The 19,654-nt window shown below is 48.2% G+C and overlaps 4 protein-coding genes across 4 annotated transcripts; 2 read left to right on the top strand and 2 right to left on the bottom strand.

The window, feature by feature from the left end:
• Positions 1 to 4,496: 4,496 nt before the first annotated feature.
• F5891DRAFT_1182523 (kinase-like domain-containing protein) lies at positions 4,497 to 7,716 on the bottom strand (the record flags this gene model as incomplete). Its single annotated transcript, XM_041366178.1, has 20 exons — positions 4,497 to 4,529; positions 4,588 to 4,605; positions 4,670 to 4,855; positions 4,906 to 4,962; positions 5,009 to 5,177; positions 5,224 to 5,330; positions 5,387 to 5,485; positions 5,539 to 5,754; positions 5,807 to 5,844; positions 5,895 to 5,925; positions 5,983 to 6,168; positions 6,227 to 6,289; positions 6,339 to 6,677; positions 6,725 to 6,946; positions 7,001 to 7,038; positions 7,087 to 7,117; positions 7,170 to 7,352; positions 7,408 to 7,479; positions 7,530 to 7,649; positions 7,702 to 7,716. 20 exons carry the CDS (start codon positions 7,714 to 7,716, stop codon positions 4,497 to 4,499), a joined length of 2,223 nt encoding a protein of 740 aa, XP_041231850.1.
• A 628-nt stretch (positions 7,717 to 8,344) lies between these two features.
• Positions 8,345 to 10,580, top strand: F5891DRAFT_1101592 (kinase-like domain-containing protein; the record flags this gene model as incomplete). Its single annotated transcript, XM_041363589.1, has 13 exons — positions 8,345 to 8,519; positions 8,569 to 8,712; positions 8,764 to 8,835; positions 8,884 to 9,066; positions 9,117 to 9,147; positions 9,196 to 9,233; positions 9,288 to 9,482; positions 9,530 to 9,886; positions 9,940 to 10,002; positions 10,070 to 10,255; positions 10,307 to 10,337; positions 10,388 to 10,425; positions 10,478 to 10,580. Coding segments are annotated over exons 1-13 (1,458 nt in total), but the record flags the coding sequence as incomplete, so codon positions are not given.
• Positions 10,581 to 10,746: 166 nt separating this feature from the next.
• On the top strand, positions 10,747 to 11,848 carry F5891DRAFT_1004786 (uncharacterized protein; the record flags this gene model as incomplete). The annotated part of the gene is made up of 6 exons (XM_041360364.1): positions 10,747 to 11,005; positions 11,052 to 11,220; positions 11,267 to 11,323; positions 11,373 to 11,635; positions 11,699 to 11,736; positions 11,787 to 11,848. Coding segments are annotated over exons 1-4 (616 nt in total), but the record flags the coding sequence as incomplete, so codon positions are not given.
• A 528-nt stretch (positions 11,849 to 12,376) lies between these two features.
• F5891DRAFT_1004781 (kinase-like domain-containing protein) lies at positions 12,377 to 13,685 on the bottom strand. Its single transcript, XM_041360363.1, has 7 exons — positions 13,660 to 13,685; positions 13,533 to 13,610; positions 13,292 to 13,474; positions 13,210 to 13,240; positions 13,121 to 13,158; positions 12,876 to 13,070; positions 12,377 to 12,828 (listed from the first exon to the last, which is right to left on the bottom strand). Exons 3-7 carry the CDS (start codon positions 13,376 to 13,378, stop codon positions 12,616 to 12,618), a joined length of 564 nt encoding a protein of 187 aa, XP_041231847.1. The 5' UTR covers positions 13,379 to 13,474; positions 13,533 to 13,610; positions 13,660 to 13,685; the 3' UTR covers positions 12,377 to 12,615.
• Between the last annotated feature and the right edge of the window lie 5,969 nt (positions 13,686 to 19,654).

Genomic DNA, 19,654 nt, shown 5'->3' with positions numbered 1-19,654 from the left:
ATCTTAAGTCACGAGCGGTCACACTCGTTTCCAAATCTCTAGAAACCAACTCGTGGCAGCAACTCGCATTCCCCTCGCCGGACGTTGTGGTAATCCAATTTCGGGGCCCATTCGGCCGATGCACAATATTTAATATCTATAACGATTGTTTACTAACGAACACCCAGGAGGCACTCGCCTCCTTCCTAGAACGAGAATTAGTGAACTTACGCCCATCTGCCGATGATCACATGATCTGGCTCGGTGATTTCAACAGACATCACCCCCTATGGGACGAGGACCGCAACACCCAATTATTCACTAACCATTATCTTAACGCAGCTCAGCCTCTTTTAGACCTTCTGGCGGACTATGGTATGATATTAGCCCTACCAAAGGGCATGCCGACGCTACAGTCATCAAGTTCGAAAAACTGGACACGCCCCGACAATGTCTTTTGCACGGACCACACTAGCGACTCCTTCCTGAGCTGCTCAACCAACCCAGCATTGCGCGGACCCGCTACTGACCATCTCCCCATACTTAGTATCTTAGAATTCGACGTCCCGAGAGCCACAGTGGAGGAGAAGCACAACTTTAGGGAAACGGACTGGGAGATGTTCAACGAACGTCTAGCCTTAGAACTGGATACGCTTCCTCCTGCTCAGCCACTTGTCACTGACGAGGAATTCCAGAATGCAGCGCGGGCTCTGACCACTGCGATTCAACGTACAATAGCGCAAACCGTCCCTAAATCGAAGCCTAACCCCCACTCCAAACGATGGTGGACAAGAGACCTCACCATTCTACGACGCGAAGTAGCAAAACTATGTCACTGCTCATATCGACTGCGAGATAATACTAACCACCCCAGCCACGAGGAATACCGCATCAAACGTAATCAGTACTCGGAAGCCATCAAGCAGACTAAAAAAGAACATTGGATTAGTTGGCTCGAAGAGATCGAAGGTAACGATATTTGGATTGCTAACAACTACCTCACAGCAGCAGCGGGCGACGGCGGCCCTTCTAGAATTCCAACGTTACGGCGGCCTGACGGCTCCTTTGCAGACACTAACGAGGAGAAAAGTGCGACCCTAGCAAACACATTCTTTCCGCCCCCACCAGCTGTCTCATCCGTCCCAGCAGAGGTCATCTACCCCGAACCAGTCCACACGCCGGCACCTATCAACGGAACTCAACTATTGAGAAGTATCGCCAAACTCAGTCCTTACAAGGCACCTGGCCCCGACGGCATATGCAACATAGTCTTCATTCGATGCGCAGCCCTGCTCAACCAGTACCTACTTCATCTATTTACAGCTGTATTCACGCTCCAGACATATCACCCCCCATGGAAAGACTTCACAACCGTCGTCTTACGCAAACCTGGAAAGCCGGATTATACCGTCACGAAGGCCTACAGACCTATCGCGCTCCTCAACACGATGTGTAAGCTACTTACGGCCGTGGTCGCGGACCAAATGACCTACCTCCTCGAGCACCACAATCTACTCCCCGATACCCATTTTGGCGGCCGTCCTGGAAGATCCACCACAGACTCCTTACATCTACTTGAGGCAACCGTCAAAGATGCCTGGAGGCAAGGTAAAGTTGTTTCAGCGTTATTCCTGGATATAGAGGGCGCATTCCCGAACGCCGTAACTGACCGCCTCCTGCACAACATGAGGCAGAGACGCCTACCAGAATCTCTGGTAGGATTCACTGAACGTTTGTTAACAGATCGTCGCACTCAGCTCAAGTTTGATGGGCACTTATCCGAATGGATCCCAATCCGCAATGGAATAGGTCAGGGGGACCCGCTCTCCATGATCTTATATGTCATTTACGACTCGGACCTCGTCGACATCGCTGTCGGAAACGGCAAAAAGGAGAGAACGTTAGCCTTCGTCGACGATACTGCGTTTATCGCCATAGGGAAATCTTTTCACGAGACTCACGGCATCCTCAAGGACATGTTAGAAAGACCAGAGGGTGGATACGACTGGGCGAGAGCCCACAATTCTAAGTTTGAAACCTCAAAATTCGCATTAATGGACTTTTCGGTGAACTCCGCCAAAGAACGCCCTCCTCTCATAACCAGGAACACCATGATCACCCCAACAGCAACGCACCGATTCTTGGGAGTCATACTGGACCAAACACTACGCTGGGGAGCCCATATCGCATATGCTCTAGCGAAGGGTACCGCATATGTCTTTCAGCTGCGCCGTCTTTCTTCTACTTCCCTGGGAATGCCACTCTCACTAATGCGCCAATTATACCTTGCTGTAGCCCTACCTAAGATGTTATATGCAGTAGATCTCTGGTTCCGTCCCTTGTTCATAGGGGACGGCGACACCCCTCAACGAGGTTCGATAGGCGTGGTCAGGCGTCTGTCAAGAGTCCAACGTATCGCGGCTCTAAGTATCACCGGGGCAATGCACACCACGGCAACGGATACCCTGGAAGTACATGCGAAGCTGATCCCTCTTCAGCACCGGCTCCAAAACCTATGCTACCAAGCAGCTATTCGCCTGGCGGCGCACCCCACCACCCATCCATTGTACATACCGGTGAGACGAGCTGCTAACAGACTTGTCAGACGTCACAGATCATCCCTCCACCACCTATACCACGCTACCAAGCTCGACCTGGGTTCCATCGAGACCATCACGCATAATAAACGTCCCCCCAGTTCCCGAACTCCATATCAGACCTCTATAGCTAACACCAGAGAACTGGCCATTCAGGAACATAACAATAACGCCGACGAGATCAAGATTTACAGCGATGGTTCGGGCATAGATGGACAAGTGGGAGCAGCAGCGGTGCTCATTCGTAACGGCCAACCTCAACCGAAGACTCTGCGCTACCACCTGGGCTCTACAGATGACCACACTGTATACGAAGCCGAGGCAGTTGGACTAACGTTAGCAGCGCAACTACTCTCTATGGAAGATGATGTCACCTACCCTGTATCCATCTTCGTGGACAACCAAGCCACGATCAAATCCGGTGAAGTCCTTTCGACCAAATCAGGTCATTATTTGATAGACCACTTTCGCAGCATGATAACGAAACTGAAGAAAACCAGCCGCGACCGCCACTTCGAAGTTACGGTTAGATGGATATCGGGACACGATGGAGTTATGGGGAATGAATTAGCAGACAGGGAGGCAAAACAAGCAGCCAAATCACGAACGGAATCCAGTCCCAGAAGGCACCTTCCTCCTTATCTTCGTAAAGGAGTGCTCCCAAGCAGTATATCCGCGCTGAAACAAGCACAGAAGCGCGAATCGTTCGAGCGTTGGACCAGATTTTGGCGAAAGTCACCCCGATACCATCATACTGATAATCTAGACCCTGATATACTCAAAGGATCATTCATCTCCTTAGCCCAACACCTCCCGAAACGACATATCAGCATGCTTATCTGGCTCCGCACCAAGCACATCTCTCTCAACCAGCATCTTCATCGCATCGGCAAAAGTCCCTCTCCCAACTGTCCGCACTGCGAAAACACCGCGGAAACAGTACTGCACTTCCTACTTATATGCCCCCAGTATGCGAGAGCGCGACACATTCTCACCACAACTCACCGTCGACGCGCTTCTTCCATGTCGTTCCTGTTATCCAACCCCAAAGCAAGTGCCTCAATCATTCGATATGTTAACAGCACGGGCCGCCTACGGTCAATATTCGGTGATGTTTCTCCTAAGACTAAATGAAGACAGACGATGACTACCTCTTTAGCATACCATAGTAAGAACCCAAGCAGACCCATAACGGTTAAGGAAACCTCTGGGTGCAGGACACCAGACCTTAACCCACTACTCGACGACGACGGGATTAGGACTACCAGCGGTCCAACTGGAGAACACGAGAAGCGTTGAACAAGGAGAAGTTAGAGGGAAGGACATTCGCAGAAAGAAGGAGGAGGGACAGAATACCTTGCTTGCTCGCCGCCCAAACACACGCCCTCCCACACAGACCAACCTGGAGGCGCCGGCGAAACGAGGCTATCCGCACCCAAACACTTTACTTTACGCTCCGCGCTCCATCATCCCCATCGTACACGGTGTCACACCCGAGTACTTGTATCATCCACAGCCAACGTTAGGGACCCACCCACCACGAACTGTACAGCAAAGGTCCCGCGGATTAGAAGACTTGCGCATCTAAAACGGCCGGCGGGAACGGCGGACTGGGGGAGGTCACCCCTCCCTCAGGGCATTTGCGAAGTCGGAGACGTGGCGGGGGACTAGGAAGTCCCCCATTTTTCCTAGTTAGAATTGTCTTACATAGGGTATTGTACCCCACATAGACATAAATTGGATTTAAAAAAAAAAAAAAAAAAAAAAAAAGGCAACAATGCCTGACTCATTCTTCCAGGAAGGAGGGCAGAGAGACCGAAATCGGTAAGGCATGCCTTTCCATTCTTGTCAATGATGACATTATTCTAAAGAAGCTTCAGATAGACGTCCTCAAATTTCATTGAAGCGTACGTACACCACTCAGGTCTCCATGGACGATTGACTGCGAATGGACTGTCCGAAGTCTTGGTGTTAGTTGACCCTCATCTCACACCAACGTCAATGGACGTACGATATTGAAGTCCACGAGCTACATCCCTAAGCTAAAGAGACGTCAGCTTGGCGGATGTGGCGAGATGACTATCTGGGCGAACCAGGGCAAACTTTCCGTCATCAAAAAGTATTTCATGCTTGTACTGAAGGTATTCGGTCAGAGAGCCGTTTTCTAACCATGGCGATATAAGTGCCGGAAGGGAACCAAATCCATCTGTAACACCCCAGAGAGGGACGATATTTTCGTGCTCAAGTTTCAACCATAGCTTGATTTCTCGGAACAATCGCTAGCGGACCCCAAGTCAGTTGAATGGAGGCAGCATGCATGGCTACTGACATTGATGATCTTCAGGATGTCTGGATCATTGGCCAAGTTTATTTCCTTGACTGCGACCTAAATTGCTGTGAAGGACGCAGAAGAACATCAACGAGGCACCCACGTCGACGCATTCTGTTACAGTAGGGTGCTGGTAGTAGCGAGAAACCTTTTCTTGGACGCTCGCGTCGATTTTCGTTAAATGGATCTCGCACTTGCGAACATAAGCAAATCCTCCTGAATAGCAGTGATCCTTGTCGAGTCGTTGGATCGAGTCCGTCAGATCCACAGCGCTGGAGACGATGAGCCCAGCAGTGGCATGCAACAAAGATAACTCACCTGAAACTTTGGACTAACACCAAGTAAATAACCTTCTCGATGGAAGGACGGGATCTTTCAGCCACCAATAAGCACTGTTGTACCAAGTTCGGCAGCACTTCATCGACCTTTGCGTCAAATGCCTGTGAGGACTGCACAGAGAAAAACTTCGCAGGTATCATACCTCCACGTTCGAAAGTAAAGGCTTTGTGCCCCGGACTTTTTCGAAAAGCACTTGACTCTCTTCCTGGATCCACCAGTACGGCACCTTGCCCAACAATACCTAGAGCACCCTGGTGTAAAACGCGTCCAGGATTGATGTACTGTGTAACGCACCAGAATCGCAATGCAGCCATACGAGTACACATCTCCGGGTTTCGTTGGCTTCCGTGCTCCCGTCTGGCCACCGCTAACAATACGCTCGGGTGAAATGTATCTCGCGTCTCCTAGGAGCTGCTCGCTGAATATTCGACTATTAGCTTCAGCCAGGATCACCGAGTGACTGAATTCTGCAATGCGTACACGGCCTGAAACGTCAAGGAAAATGACGTCCTACGGATGCGGTAAGAATCTTTGGTACGTAACTTAAGTAACCGAAACATACACCCGTTAGATTGCCATGCGCAATGTCTTGCATATGAACTAAAAGTGCGCGTGACCTTTCTGCATGAACAGTCACGGGAGATACTGACGATGCTTTATGCCATCCGCGATCTGAACCAGCTGCCCTTTCGCGGTCAGAGGTGAAGGAATTGACAATGATACAGAACATCAACGTACTATATCGAGCTTTCGACGCGCAGTTAAATCGGAGTTCTCTCGTTTCAGGTAGTCGTGCAACGAACCGCCTGCCATCCATGGATATACAAAGGAGGGGAGAACCCCGAAACCAGTCGTCATTCCATAGAGGGCGAGGATGGTATCGCGCTTCAACTTTTCCCTGACGGATAGTTCACGACGAATCCTCTGCCAAGCAATACATGATTAGTAATAACATTTTCTATATAACTGCGTGTTCACTCACATTGCACATCTTGTTCAAATCATTCTGATTGTGAATATCGTCCATCAAAGTCTTGACTGTGACCTGTTGACGTATTACGCGCAATTCCGTGGGTTCGTACAAATACACCAACCTCTATCTTATGCACCCACTTGCATTTCAAAGCCGCACCGAGGACGTCCACATCATCGGCATGGCGGTCACACTTCACGAGATCTGCTTTTGGTATTTTAGTCACCGTTTTCGGCAACATCGTCTCCATGGTCTCCGCGATGTTTGTCTGTTCCCACAAAAACTCCACGATATGGGCAATCACCGGACGGTCTTCGCTGTTTGTTGACAGGCATCGTTGCGCGTACTGCTGTATTTTGTGGAAATCAGTCAACTGTGAAAATGGTTTGGTTCCTGTTAATATGGCTTGTATAAGGGCAGCAGCCTTGATATCATGATACGGCTGATGTCCTGAAAACACCTACATGATGTCAGTAACATGACATCGAACGGGAACACGTGACACACCTGCATCAGGATACAGCCATAAGAATAAATATCACGGGCCTTGGTCGGCATATCCTCCATTACTTCGCTTACATCGAGAGGCATGGTTGTTCTCGGTGGCATCCAACGGATACTCTCCCCGTTACAGCATCCAAATATAACGTTTTCTGATTCTGTAGAGATCATCGAGAGCCAAAAGTCCCCAAGATAGAGCGTCCCATCACTACCGACCAGGACATTGGTCTGGATTGTTGGACCATTATCTCTGCGCGAAACATGGTAACGAACAAAACTTACACCAGTTAGGTTACCGTGGACAATATCCTTATCGTGTACTACAGGAGATCAATCAACCAAAATGCAACAGCCGATTGCCCACTCACAATACTGAAGACCAGCTGCCACTTCTCTAACCTGACGTATCAAGTCAGGACTCAACTTGTCACCACAGATGGAAAACACATACCATTGTCAACTTCTTCTCCCTCGAAATGTTGACTTCCCGTCTCAAATAGTCGTTTAATGATCCATTTTCCATCCACGGAGTGACTAACGCGGGAAGTGGCCCAAATCTCTCGGTAACATCCTCAAGAGGAAGAATGTTGTCATGTGACAATTGAATCCAAACGTTGAGCTTGCGACGAATCCTCTAGTGAGAGTCTATGAGCGAACGCAATAGTAAAATACTTTGATAATGCCCTAACCCGCACAAAACTTTGTACTAGTTTTCCATTCGCAGGTCCAGGGATCTTCAAATTGATGACTTTGACCGCGACCTTGGTAGTGATAGATAATTTGGAATCGAACTACCTGATTGTCAACTTACATGAGTAGACTTTGAATATTTCGAGACATCGCCAAGCTCTCCCGAACTATAAGCAATCCGGTTTACTTTTTGGACGGCTGTCGCAGGAATTGTGTTGAATGCAAGGACACCATTATTCTCCTGTAATCAGTCATCATCGATATGCAATAAGCGCAACTTCAAGATCGCTTACAACGGAGCTGTCCATGAAGTAAGTTTTCAGCTTAGCAGCCGCATTCAAGGTCAGTGACAACTGACGAGTGCTAAGGTCAATACATAGTGTAATTTCATTCTTATAAGTATGCATACCTAAAATATTGATAACTAAGCCGTCTTCGGCACGAAGACCACGAGGCAGCTGTATGGCCCTGAGGCACGACTATAATGGAGACTTCTTTTCATCTTTCGACAGAAATGAGGGTGGGCGGCCATGAGGCTTGTGCGTGATTGTGAATGTTGGTATTGTGATGGGACATGTAATCGTATATCGATCAAACACAGTGTGGCCAAAGCGGGTCACCGGTCCAAGAAGTACTTGAAGTTGGCCCTTGACGTCGAGATCGGAGGGTGTCAACTTTGTAGATGAGTGACTATATGAAGTTGGATCATATCGATGGATAACAGTTATCTAGACTTAGTACCTACCTCGTGGCAGGCCTCAAGGCCTCGCTGCAGACTTCGTGCCTCAAAGACTCTAAGATAAGAAGTTTAACTAGTACCTCACCAAATTGGCTCGCCCGCAGCGATGAAGACACTCATATATTTAAATATTTATTATAAATGTTCATCGCAAAATTCATGTAATCTTGACCTAAGTATTGTAGGCCGAAACTTTACTCAAATCGCGCTTATCATCACAAACATGGACTGTCCGTACTAGTACTATAGTTACACCCTATACTCGATACACCCAGCACAGCCCACAGGGCGCCCCGTTGTTGCGGTATATAGATACGGCACACACGCTTTGCAGCACCTGACTGCTTTTACCTCATGAACAACACCAACGTTGTAAGTCAATCTTGACTTTGCGCTCATCATGACTCAATAACATGGGTAGGAGAGCAAGGGCATCATGTTCAAGATCAAACCAAACACCATTCCTGCGACAGCCATCCAACGACCGGAACTGTTTCCTATTTGTTCAGGAGGGTTTAACGATATCTGGAAATGTTTTATGTCTACACAATCTGAGAATCGTCCTGTGAGTTTGCAGTCAGGTGGTCCAATTCCAATATTATTTATCACAACTAAGGTCGCGATTAAAGCCGTCAGGGTCCCTCAACATGCGGATAGAGAACCACAAGTAGTACGGACATTTGGCCAGGTGGCGCTTAAAGTATTTCATTACGACTCTCTCTGATAGACTCACCAGAGGATTTCTCACGAGGCCTACGTTTGGATTCAATTGTCGCACGAAAGCATTCTTCCTTTTGAGGGTGTTACCGAGGGATTTGGGCCACTTCCCGCGTTAGTCACTCCATGGATGGAAAATGGATCACTAAACGACTATCTGAGACGGGAAGTCAATCTTTCGAGGGAGAAGAAGTTGACAATGGTATGCATTTTCTGTAGTGACAAGTCGAGTCTCCTAACTTGGCACGTCAGGTTAGGGAGGTAGCAGCTGGGCTTCGGTATCGTGAGTGGGCAATCGGCTCTTACATTTTGGTCAATTGATGTCCTGTAGTACATGACAAGGATATTGTCCACGGTGACCTTACTGGTGTAGGTGTTGTTTACCACCCTACTCCAGCCGGAAATAACGGTTATGCAATTTAGACCAATATCCTGGTCAGCGGTGATGGGACGCTCCATATCGGGGACTTCAGTCTATCGACGATCCTGGCAGAATCAGATCATAACTCTTATCACGTAGGCAATGTCCGCTGGATGGCGCCGGAGGTAATCACTATGGACGACATCAAACCAACCAAGGCCTGCGATATTTACTCTTATGGCTGTATCATGATGCAGGTGTGTTGCACATTCCTATTCAATGTTATATTACTGATATACTGTAGGTATTTTCTGGACGTCAGCCTTATCACAATATAAGGAACTCTATTGCTGTTATGGGGGCGAAGATGCGGGGGATTGAACCGTTCTCCCAGTTGACTGGTGTCGACGAAGACATCCAGGAGGTCTCACAAAGATGCTGGTTACGTGAGATCAGACAGCGTCCGTTAGTTGCCGACATTGCGGACTTCTTCTGGTTGCGGACAGACATCAAGGAGACTACGAAAAAGTTTCTGTCGAACCTTGCAGTGAACATAATCCCACAAACAGTACTCACGAAGTGTAGCCACTACGCCGATGATTTCAGCCACCCCAGTTCAACTTTGGAATGTAAGTGGTTGCAGGAGTCAGGTATAACCGAGGTTAGTGCATTCGTATGGATCGTTGGCACTGTACATAACAGACCAGTCAATAGGTCGCGGTCAAGACAATGTCGGATAATGTTGACAGTCAAAGTGATTTGGACAAGATACACAGTGTGAGCTAACATCTAGTTGAGCGACACAGCATGGGGCAATCAATACTGACTATCCGTTTCTCGACAGAGGATCCGCCGTGAAATATACGTTATGGAAAGGTTAAGGCGCGAGACCATCCTCCCCCTTTATGGAATAACAACTGGTTTCGGAGTTCTCCCCTCCTTTGTATATCCATGGATGGCAGGCGGTTCGTTGCATGACTACCTGAAACGAGATAATTCCAATTTAAATGCGCGTCGGAAGCTCGATATAGTAAGCTGTCTCGTATCATTGTCAAGTTAACCTCTGATCGCGAAAGGGCAGCTGGTTCAGGTCGCGGATGGTATCAAGTATCGTCAGTATCTCCCGTGACCGTTCATGCAGAAAGCTCATGTGCACTTTTAGTGCATAAGCAGGACATTGCGCATGGCAATCTAACGGGTGTATGTTTCGATTGCTTAAGCTACGTGCCAAAGATTCTCACCACATCCGTAGGACGTCATTTTCCTTGACGCTTCAGGTCGCGTGCGCATTGCAGAATTCAGTCACTCGGTGATCCTGGCTGAAGCCAATAGTCGAATATTCAGCGAGCAGCTCCCGGGAGACGCGCGATACGTCTCACCCGAGCGCATCACTAGTGGTTGCCAGACAGGAATGCCAAAGCCAACGAAATCCGGAGATGTGTACTCGTATGGCTGCGTCGCGATTCTGGTGCGTTACGGAGTACATCAATCCTGGATGCGTTTTACCCCAGTGTACTACAGGTATTTTCGGGCAAGGTACCGTACTCGTGGATCCAGGAAGAGAGTCAAGTGCTTTTGGAAAAAGTAAGGGGCACAGAGCCTTATCTTCCGACCATGGAGGTATGATCCTTGCGAACTTTATCTTACGCAGGCCTCAAAGAACTTATAATTCAAAGATTGATGAAGTACACCTGAACTTGGTGCGACAATGCCTGTCGGGAGAGAAATCCCGTCCTTCAATCGACAAGGTTCTCTATTTAATCTTAGTGAAAAAATTCAGGTGAGTTATCTTCGTTGCATGCCACTGCTGTACTCATCATCTCCAGTGCTGTGGATCTGACGGGCTCGATCCAACGGCTCAACAAGGACCACCACGATTCCGGAGGATTTACATATGTTCATCCATGCAAGCTCCGTCTGACGGAAATCGACGCGAGCGTCCAAGAAAAGGTTTCCCGCTACTACCAGTACCCTACCGCAACAGAATGCGTTGATGTGGGTACCTCATTGATGTTCTTCTGCGTATTTCACAGCAATTTAGGTCACAGTCAAGGAACTTATCTTGGCCAATGATCCAGACATCCTGAAGATCATCAATGTCAGTAGCCATGCATGCTGTCTCCATTCAACTGACTTGGGTCCACCAGCAATTGTTTCAAGAAATCAAGCTATGGTTGAAACTTGAGCACGAAAATATCGTCCCTCTCTGGGGTGTTACAGATGGATTTGATTCCCTTCCAGCACTTATTTCGCCGTGGTTAGAAAATGGCTCTCTGACCGGATACCTTCAGCACAAGCATGAGATGCTTTTTGATGACGGAAAGTTTGCCCTGGTTCGCTCAAGTAGTCATCTCCCCCGCCAAGCTGACGTCTCTTTAGCTTAGGGATGTAGCTCGTGGACTTCAATATCGTACGTCCAGTGTTTTGACGTTGGCGTGAAATGAGAATTAACTAACATTAACACTTCGGGCAGTCCATTCGCAGTCAATCGTCCATGGAGACCTGAGCGGTGTACGTACACGTCAATGAAATTTAAAAACGCCTATCTGAAGCTTCTTTAGAATAACGTCGTCATTAACAAGAATGGAAAGGCATGCCTCACCGATTTCGGTCTCTCTGCCCTCCTTCCTGGAAGAATGAGTCAGGCGTTGTTGCCTGGCGCTCCTACATACACTGTGCATTACATGGCGCCAGAATACTTGATATTCGACGATGAAGGTAACTTAACACCGGTCTTCACCTCGAAAAGCGACGTGTACTCCTTCGGAGGGATCATGCTGCAGGCATGTTGCATATATTAATCGCACTAAATCAGCTCACGTTCTTGCAGGTTTTGGAGGGCAAGGTCCCATACCACTACATCGCCAGATACGAAACCATAATTTACCACGTATTAAAAGGAATGAGACCCAGAAAGCCGCCTGCATCTGTGGTCATTGACACTGACTGGGATTTCATCCAGAGGTGTTGGTTAGAGGATGCGGAGTGTCGACCCTCTGATGAAGACATCCTAGGATTTGTGGAAGGACGGGCTGGAATTCAGTGATAGTTGATGTTGGTTCCTTTACACTTATCAGTCACTTGTACCTATGAAGTATTCACTGTTACTCGATTATTGACGCCATCTAAATAAGATCATGGTCTTTCCGAGATCGGGTGCAACATAAGGTCCAATGCCATTCGCGAAGTATAAGCTGCCCTAACTAATTAGATATATACATATAGATACTTCAATACCACACCATATTGGAAATCGCTCCGTCCTTATAATATGTAGAACTGTACATAGAACGCAATCATTATGATGGTTCCAATAATATGGTCTCAGACAAGTAGAAACTTCGTTAGTATATTATCCCTTCGAGTTCTCTTATCGCACTTATCAGGTCTTTACAGATTTCTCTGCACCAATTCTAGAAAGCTCACAACATCAGCAGCAGAGGGACGACCTCCCGCATCTCTCCAGCATGTTTCGATGAAATCCCAGAAGGACTCCGCGACGGAAGGATTGGAGGGTCTTTGGGGTTTCTCGCCTGCGAATATCTGGAGAGCGACAGCATGATTACTTTGCACATCCGCAAAGGGTGGCTGCCCTGTCATAACCTACGGGATCTCAGTCACAAACTAACGCAATTATGAATGCTACGAACCTGAAACATGATACAGCCGAATGAATAGACATCGCTCGCTGAGTTTGGAAGGTTCTCGGGCACTTCGAAGAGTTCTGGCGCAGCCCACCGCACGTTGCTTCTGATGTATGAAGTTCCGCAGAGCTCAGAGCACATGGTGAGGATTCCGTGGTCAGATACATAGGCGTCGTGGTTCGCATCTATCAGAATATTGTTCTAGCTGATCGTCAGAACTAGAAGGCGGTATCAGACAACTATGTACGTACGGCAGTAAGATCGCCATGAACGATGCCTTTCAAGTGTACTACGATGCCGTCAGTCAGTGTTTCAGAAAACTAGTCAAGATTTCACATACGGTAGTTGATGGCTGCAGCGACTTGCCACAACTAAGGACCCAATGAATACCATTTGCGCGCTGTTCTGAAGAAACGACTCACAATCCGCAACTTTGATTCGATTGTCAGTTCTGTGGATCGTTGAAGATATGTCGCAAGCGAGCCGTTGTGCATCCAGGGGAAAACCATTGCTGGAAGTCGACCGAAATCGTCACTGAACCCCAGTAGAGACAAAAGATTTTTATGTTGTAGTTGCTTCCGTGCACGAAAATCGTTCAAGAGTATCTATGAGGCCATGTGGTTGAGCCAGTATATCAGATGCAAAGGAGGAGCGAGTCTGTACTTGGGTGATATTGGCTTTGGCATTGTCGTCTGCGACCTTGAGTCTTACTGACTTGACCGCTACCGTGACGGGCCCTACCTGTCACGAATTCAAATTTGAATACTACGGGGACCGTGACATCGCTTACCTCAGCGTGACGGTCGAGCGTGCATTTCCACACATCCCCGAAACTACCGTGCGCTATAGGGCGGCAGTTGGGCGACTCCTTGGTTAAAAATCCTGTGAGGTCAGGTGGGCTGTAGGAAGAAGTTGTATGAGATGCTGCATCGTCACGGGTACTATCATGAACTTACTAGTTGTATTCAGGGTCCATCTCACTACTACCAGTAATAGTACTAGTCACAGTAGTACTAATACTAGTACTACTAGTAGATGGCAGGCGGCTGCCTCTCCACCACAATAACTTCCTCACCTTCTCTAACAAAAACTTGCAGTGAGATAAGAGAAATAGAATCATTTAGGTTAGTAGACTGCGAGTCGACCTTATAGAGAAGTGTATATATAGTAGGAAAGGATTTTGTTGCATTGTAATATCTAAAGTATATAAGCACGCATGAATTTGCATGAGGCTGAGGCCTCCTGGACTTACAGCGTATGCGGACCACAACACGGCACACGCGGTATCTCATTTCTTGGTCTCTTTTTTCTCAATATTAATTGACATCACATTAATTAGATGTTGCCAACCTAGGCACTGAAGCCAATGCATGGAAGGCATGTTGGCAGGTAATAAGACGGCATGTATGCAGCATGGTACTTGTTAGTACTCTCGATGTGTGCCCCCCTTAACCTCACGCGGGGCCATGACAGTATACTATAGCTAGGCCACGCGATACTGGACGGAGTGTGACACTAGTGAAAACTGTGTGCTGATTAGGTTATCAATCAGAGAACCTGTGAGAAGAAGATATCGTAATATATAGGAAAGGTTTTTGTGATATAAAGCACTATATGACTATGTAAAAGCACATAATCAACATAATCCCCAGCAAGAACTCGCCGATTTACTGAGGGCCGGCATAGCGAGGCCGAATCATGTCATGGGCGTGATGTCAGATGAAGCAGAGAGTTGAAATTCGTTATAGTGAGAGGGTATGAGTTGAGTTGACTAGTCGACCCCGACTCCCCAAGCTTTATATCATGTCCCTTGACTGTGTGCGAAAAAACGTGTATTCGATTTTCACTGCTGACGCGCTGACGTAATTTGAACAAAACCGTGTATTCAATTTCCGTTGGAATGCGCGAACCTCATGTTCAGTACTGCCATCGACGAGCTGCATGTGCACGCCTGTTCCGATCGCGTCAGTGGCCTATTGGATAGTATTTCGGCACAATCTCGGCAATTAAGCCATAAGTGTGTGCACATCGCTGAAATCAAGAGATGGCCCCTGTCAACCAGTGTCTGATTATCTGGAATATGTATTCTGTGGTGCACAATCACGGGCAGTACTACGAGTCAAACGCTCGATTACATAAAACGTGTATTCGATTTCCGTTGGGGGCACGCCAATAGTGGGCGTTGTGGCTGAATTTCACGTCCATACGTAATAAATTTCATTTCAGTCACAAAATGTGAGGTAACTGAGGTTGGTATTATGTCAACCAGCTCGTGGTTGTGGACACATCATGATCAGGGACAGCATCCCGGTTGCCTGCAGTCCTACTAGGCTAGCTCTACTAGTATGCACTTTTATTACTTGTGCGTTTACGTGTTTTATTCAAAAGTTTCCGCATGTGCGCACTGCGTTTTCATAGATCGAAAGGTTTGCCTGCACACTGGCACACTGTTGTCCTCCAAGTTGGTTGCAATCTCACGACCTTCTGAGTCTGGACCCCTGTTGTGAGCCTGTGTTGTCGCCGTGCGTTCATGTTCAAAATACGGGCGTTTTGGCAGCACCTGTGTGTTTCGGTTTGGAAACGATCGAAAGGGTACCTTGGTGAGTGGGTTCAGGGTCTCGATGTGTTAAAGGCCACGAGATCTGGAGCCTGAAGCTTCTTGCTCTCCCACTAGCTCTACCATAACCGCAAACCACCCTGCCGGTGGGTTGGATGTAGCTGGTCGGTCGTTGGGTGCAGTTGCAGTCGCGCGACGGAACCTGTACTCCCACTAGACATGTAGGTTCAGTTCTTGTATTCCTAAACAGGACGAGAAGGTCAGCGCGGTTGGGGTAGCGGTAGCCCCCCGATGAGAACCTTCTACCAGGAGTCTGCATCAATAGTACTAGTGCTGGGATGTTTCAGCTCGCTGGCACGTTGAGCACCCCGTTTTTAGTCAAAAAAGGCCTGCACCAATGTATCGTTCCCGCGAGTCTCTCGATTTGTTCGACCAGCAAAAATTGTTCTGCCAGGCAGATCTATAAATCGTTTAGTGACTCATCAGTGCTAAGAGCTGTCGAGACAAGTCTCAACGTTCGACCCTAGTGAAAATCGGACAAGATGCCCTCGTACACAGACGGATTTGTAAGTTTCGTGTAGTCAGTAAACTCATCGATGGAAATACATGTTATACAAATACATATTGAACAATCTGTGCACGATTTGAGCAGTACGTACTCAATGCTGCGCGGATTTCAACTCCGACGTTTCAACGGGTCGCCTTTCCAGCAAGCATCAAGCTCCCCACCCAGAAGACCATTGCACCACCAAAAGCTGCATTCCAGACAACGAGGCAGACTTCCCCAGTGGTGTCGTCAACACGTGGCATGGACCCGAGAAAAGCAGCGCAAGGAAAAGGAGGTGCACGAAGATAGATGGATCCGAGTGCGTGGGTGACAGTCATGGCGGCGAATATTGATTATGAGAGGAGTCGAAAACAGGTGCGGGGCTGAACTGAGTGTGAGTGTGCCACACGTCTTCCATCCTTCATGACTGATGCGAAGGAGGACGACGCAGACCAAAGAAAAATCCACAGCAGTTCACTCCTTTATACACAAAGTCTTCCGCTTCGCCAGTTGAGCCTTGTGCCTGCGTTTGGATTGGTTGTACTTGAGATGCTTGCGCTCCTGCTGGTTGGCCTGATTGCGTTGAACTATCGGCCTGGTTGCTGTTCGTACGTTGCATAGCTGCGGCCGCTTCCGCATCAGACTCGCGGACAATACCGATTCTCTGCAATGTGTTTTAATGGGAGGAAAGAGGAGGAAAGGTGAGCCACCCACATTTTCATCTTGAGCAAGAGGTACATCGACTGTGCGCGTGGAATGTGCTCTAGAAAACAACTTGAGGTTGAAATTCCAGTGTCGGGACTGTCGTTGGATTGGTTGGGCTGCATTTGCAGGTCGCGTGCCAAAATGTATGGAACTGAGCAAACGACGCCAACGAATAAGGGACGATGGGCTTGCGCGAGGAGCTGCACGACGAGACGCGTGGTCTGATTCGTCGCCAAAGAAATCATTGCCCTGTATCTTGGTGTCAGGCGAGAAAGGTCAAGAACAAGAAACTACACTGACATATCTTGCCAGTCCTGTTTTTTTGGCCTGCTGATTAGCCGAAAGACGGGGGTCAAAGGTCTAAAACATATAGGAAAAAGGTGGGGTTGCTCACAATTGGTGGGCGCACAACTCTCGGTTGGGCTGGACGTTCCTAGTAAAAAGTGAGATAGAGTGTGAAAGAGAAGCAGAGAAGACTTGCCTTGAGCTTTACATTCCCATCGTCTGCGCCCTAGATGGTCAAAACCGTTAGGAAGGGAAATTGGACAACAAAGCGCATATACGTACCACGATCCTTTTGAGTGCCGCCTCCAGGTTCCATACATAGATTTTTTTTGTCTAGTCCAGTACTGGCAATATATTTTCCATCGCGAGACATGATAACAGCCAAGAGTTGATCATCATGCAAGAGTGGGTCTCCGACTTCCTGATTGGTTTTGATGTCCCAGATGCGAATGGAGCAGTCATAAGATCCGCTAACGATATAGCTTTCATCGGGAGTCAGACAGAGGGATTGGACGGTGTTGGTGTGACCCCGAAAAACGACAAGTTCCTGTCCATCAATCGCCCGCCATTTTCGGATGGTATGATCAACTGAGGCAGAGAATATGTGTGCGCCGTCCTTCGACCAACACAATGACGACACCCAACCTTCATGCCCCTTGATCTCGATAAGCAGCTTCCCGTCCTTTGACCATATGCAGATCGGACCGTTCCCACCGCTCATGAATTTGTCGTCTTGTGGAGAGTATTTGACGACTCTGACCCATCCGTGACCGGTCTCTATGGGTGGTGCTATTTCTCGACTAGTATTCGGGTTCCAGCGTTGTATGGTGCCGTCTCGTGATCCACTTGCTATCTCCAGCGAATTGCGAGACCAATCAAGGCACCTCACTGCAGCAGTATAGCCCTCCCACGAGTCGCCAATCATGCCGCCCTCCTTTATATTCCACAGCCGCAGTCTGTCATCTACACTTGCACAAATGACCATTGTTTCATCCGGGGATATTGCCATTGGGCCTATAGCTCCCGCGTCGCTATTCAAAGGTTTTCCTACTGCTTCTCCGTCTCTTTTCCACTGACGAATGAAACCATCCCCAGACGTGCTCATTATATTGCCACTGGTACCCAAGTAGGCAAGGCTCCATATGCATTGAGAGAGACCCTCGATTACGCATTCCGGTATCAAGCTTCCTGCCGGACGTTCGGGCTTTGGTTTCTTCCATAACGTGGTCCCAGTGTTGTGGTTGACGAAGTAGGACCGACCGAGTGGTGAGATATGCCATTCACATCCGGGAACAGCGAGATATCCTGGCTCATCTATCTTCAACCGTGAGTTCTTCGTTCCTTGTCGCAATTTCATTCCTCACCTAGTCGCACTCCTGGTAAAGGTCGCTTCCACGAGCTAACCACGAGCGTGTCATCTTGGTATAGTGTTGCACCATCCGAGGACGTCTTATACTGTTGCCACATAGGAGGAAGCGCTTCATTCCCGCCTGCTTCCAATTGAGTAAGCTGGTGGGTATCACCAGGTGGCTGCTCACCTTCCCAAAGTGCGTCCTGGCGGTGCTGTGCACCATATGGTGGTGGATCCTTCGCGCTCGTCCGATATATCGGTGAGTGCAATGGCGCTTCTCCCCGTTTCATTGATGTGCTCGACTTGGCCTCCTCGTGTGTCATGACCTTGATCGATATAGGATACTGGGGTGTACAAATGGACTGGACAGAGACACACTGCGCAAAGTCAGCAATCGAGGGGAGGGAGAGGTATGGGTTAAAGGTAACGAAGAGACCTGCGATTAGGTCAATTTTACATGCTGTAGTTGCAGGCACCTTACTAACACCGCATATCAATGGCTATGTTACCATCGAATCAAATACTTACCTCATTCAAATTTTGAGGCAGTTCGATGTATATCGGTCTGATATGTACTTCTCGTCAGCGAGTGGAATTATAGTTTGTTTGAGCAGATGCATACCATATCGAATCCATACGCTGTGCATAACACGTAGCAGCACTCCCGAGCAAAGCCTCGCCAGGACTGACAGGCAATTACAGAAACAGGGACATATACAAGGATCGCTTGATGTTTTCTGCGAGCAACATCCCCAAGCTGGACGTCCATGCCGCTAGTATCTGGACTCGGGTTCTAAACCATCTTGTGATGATACCACAAGCCAGGCAGCCCATCCCCACCAGTGTCACGTCCTCATCGAACCATTGGGTTCCATGATACGAAGCCGATTTGCCCGAGCCCGTGTTTTCGTGTAGAACCTGAAAAAAGAGCATAGGAGGAAGGAGAGAGGTGTAGTACGTATCGAAAGGGCACGCTGGTGCTGAGCGTGCAAGTCACAGTTCAAACTTCAGACACTGATGCTATGGGAGAGGAACCGATTATGTGATTGGTATGCACGTTCCATCTACATATGAGCGCGAACGTAGTTTCTCTGAAAAGCTTATTTCAGTATTGATGCGGTGCCACTTCCGAGTCGCAATTGCAAAGACCATATGTACACGTGGTGGCTCTGTGCATTCCTGTCTTAGTAAGCAGATCATTGTTCGCTTGTCAAAATCATGAATGATGATGACTACCATTCCTTCATCTCGAAGGAACCTGTGGTCATGCCATTGCTTGCCTTCAGCGCGTGAGCTCGTGCGCAGTTCATCGACAGCGCCATTGTTGACTAAGGACATTT

This window comes from Suillus fuscotomentosus (genome assembly GCF_016647785.1).
Source record: "Suillus fuscotomentosus strain FC203 chromosome Unknown F5891scaffold_5, whole genome shotgun sequence".
In the NCBI taxonomy this organism is placed as follows: Eukaryota; Fungi; Basidiomycota; class Agaricomycetes; order Boletales; family Suillaceae; genus Suillus; species Suillus fuscotomentosus.
Note: the sequence above shows the minus strand (reverse complement) of the source record. Positions and strands in the feature narration are given on the sequence as shown.

What these genes read in the sequence shown, in the direction of transcription:
- F5891DRAFT_1004781 (XM_041360363.1), bottom strand. Translation starts at nt 13,378, where the DNA reads ATGGTTTTCCCCTGGATGCACAACGGCTCGCTTGCGACATATCTTCAA. An exon ending in CGCTGCAGCCATCAACTACC is followed by an intron (nt 13,159 to 13,209) that starts GTATGTGAAATC and finishes ACGGCATCGTAG; the next exon opens with TACACTTGAAAGGCATCGTT. An exon ending in TCGGCTGTATCATGTTTCAG is followed by an intron (nt 12,829 to 12,875) that starts GTTCGTAGCATT and finishes GAGATCCCGTAG; the next exon opens with GTTATGACAGGGCAGCCACC.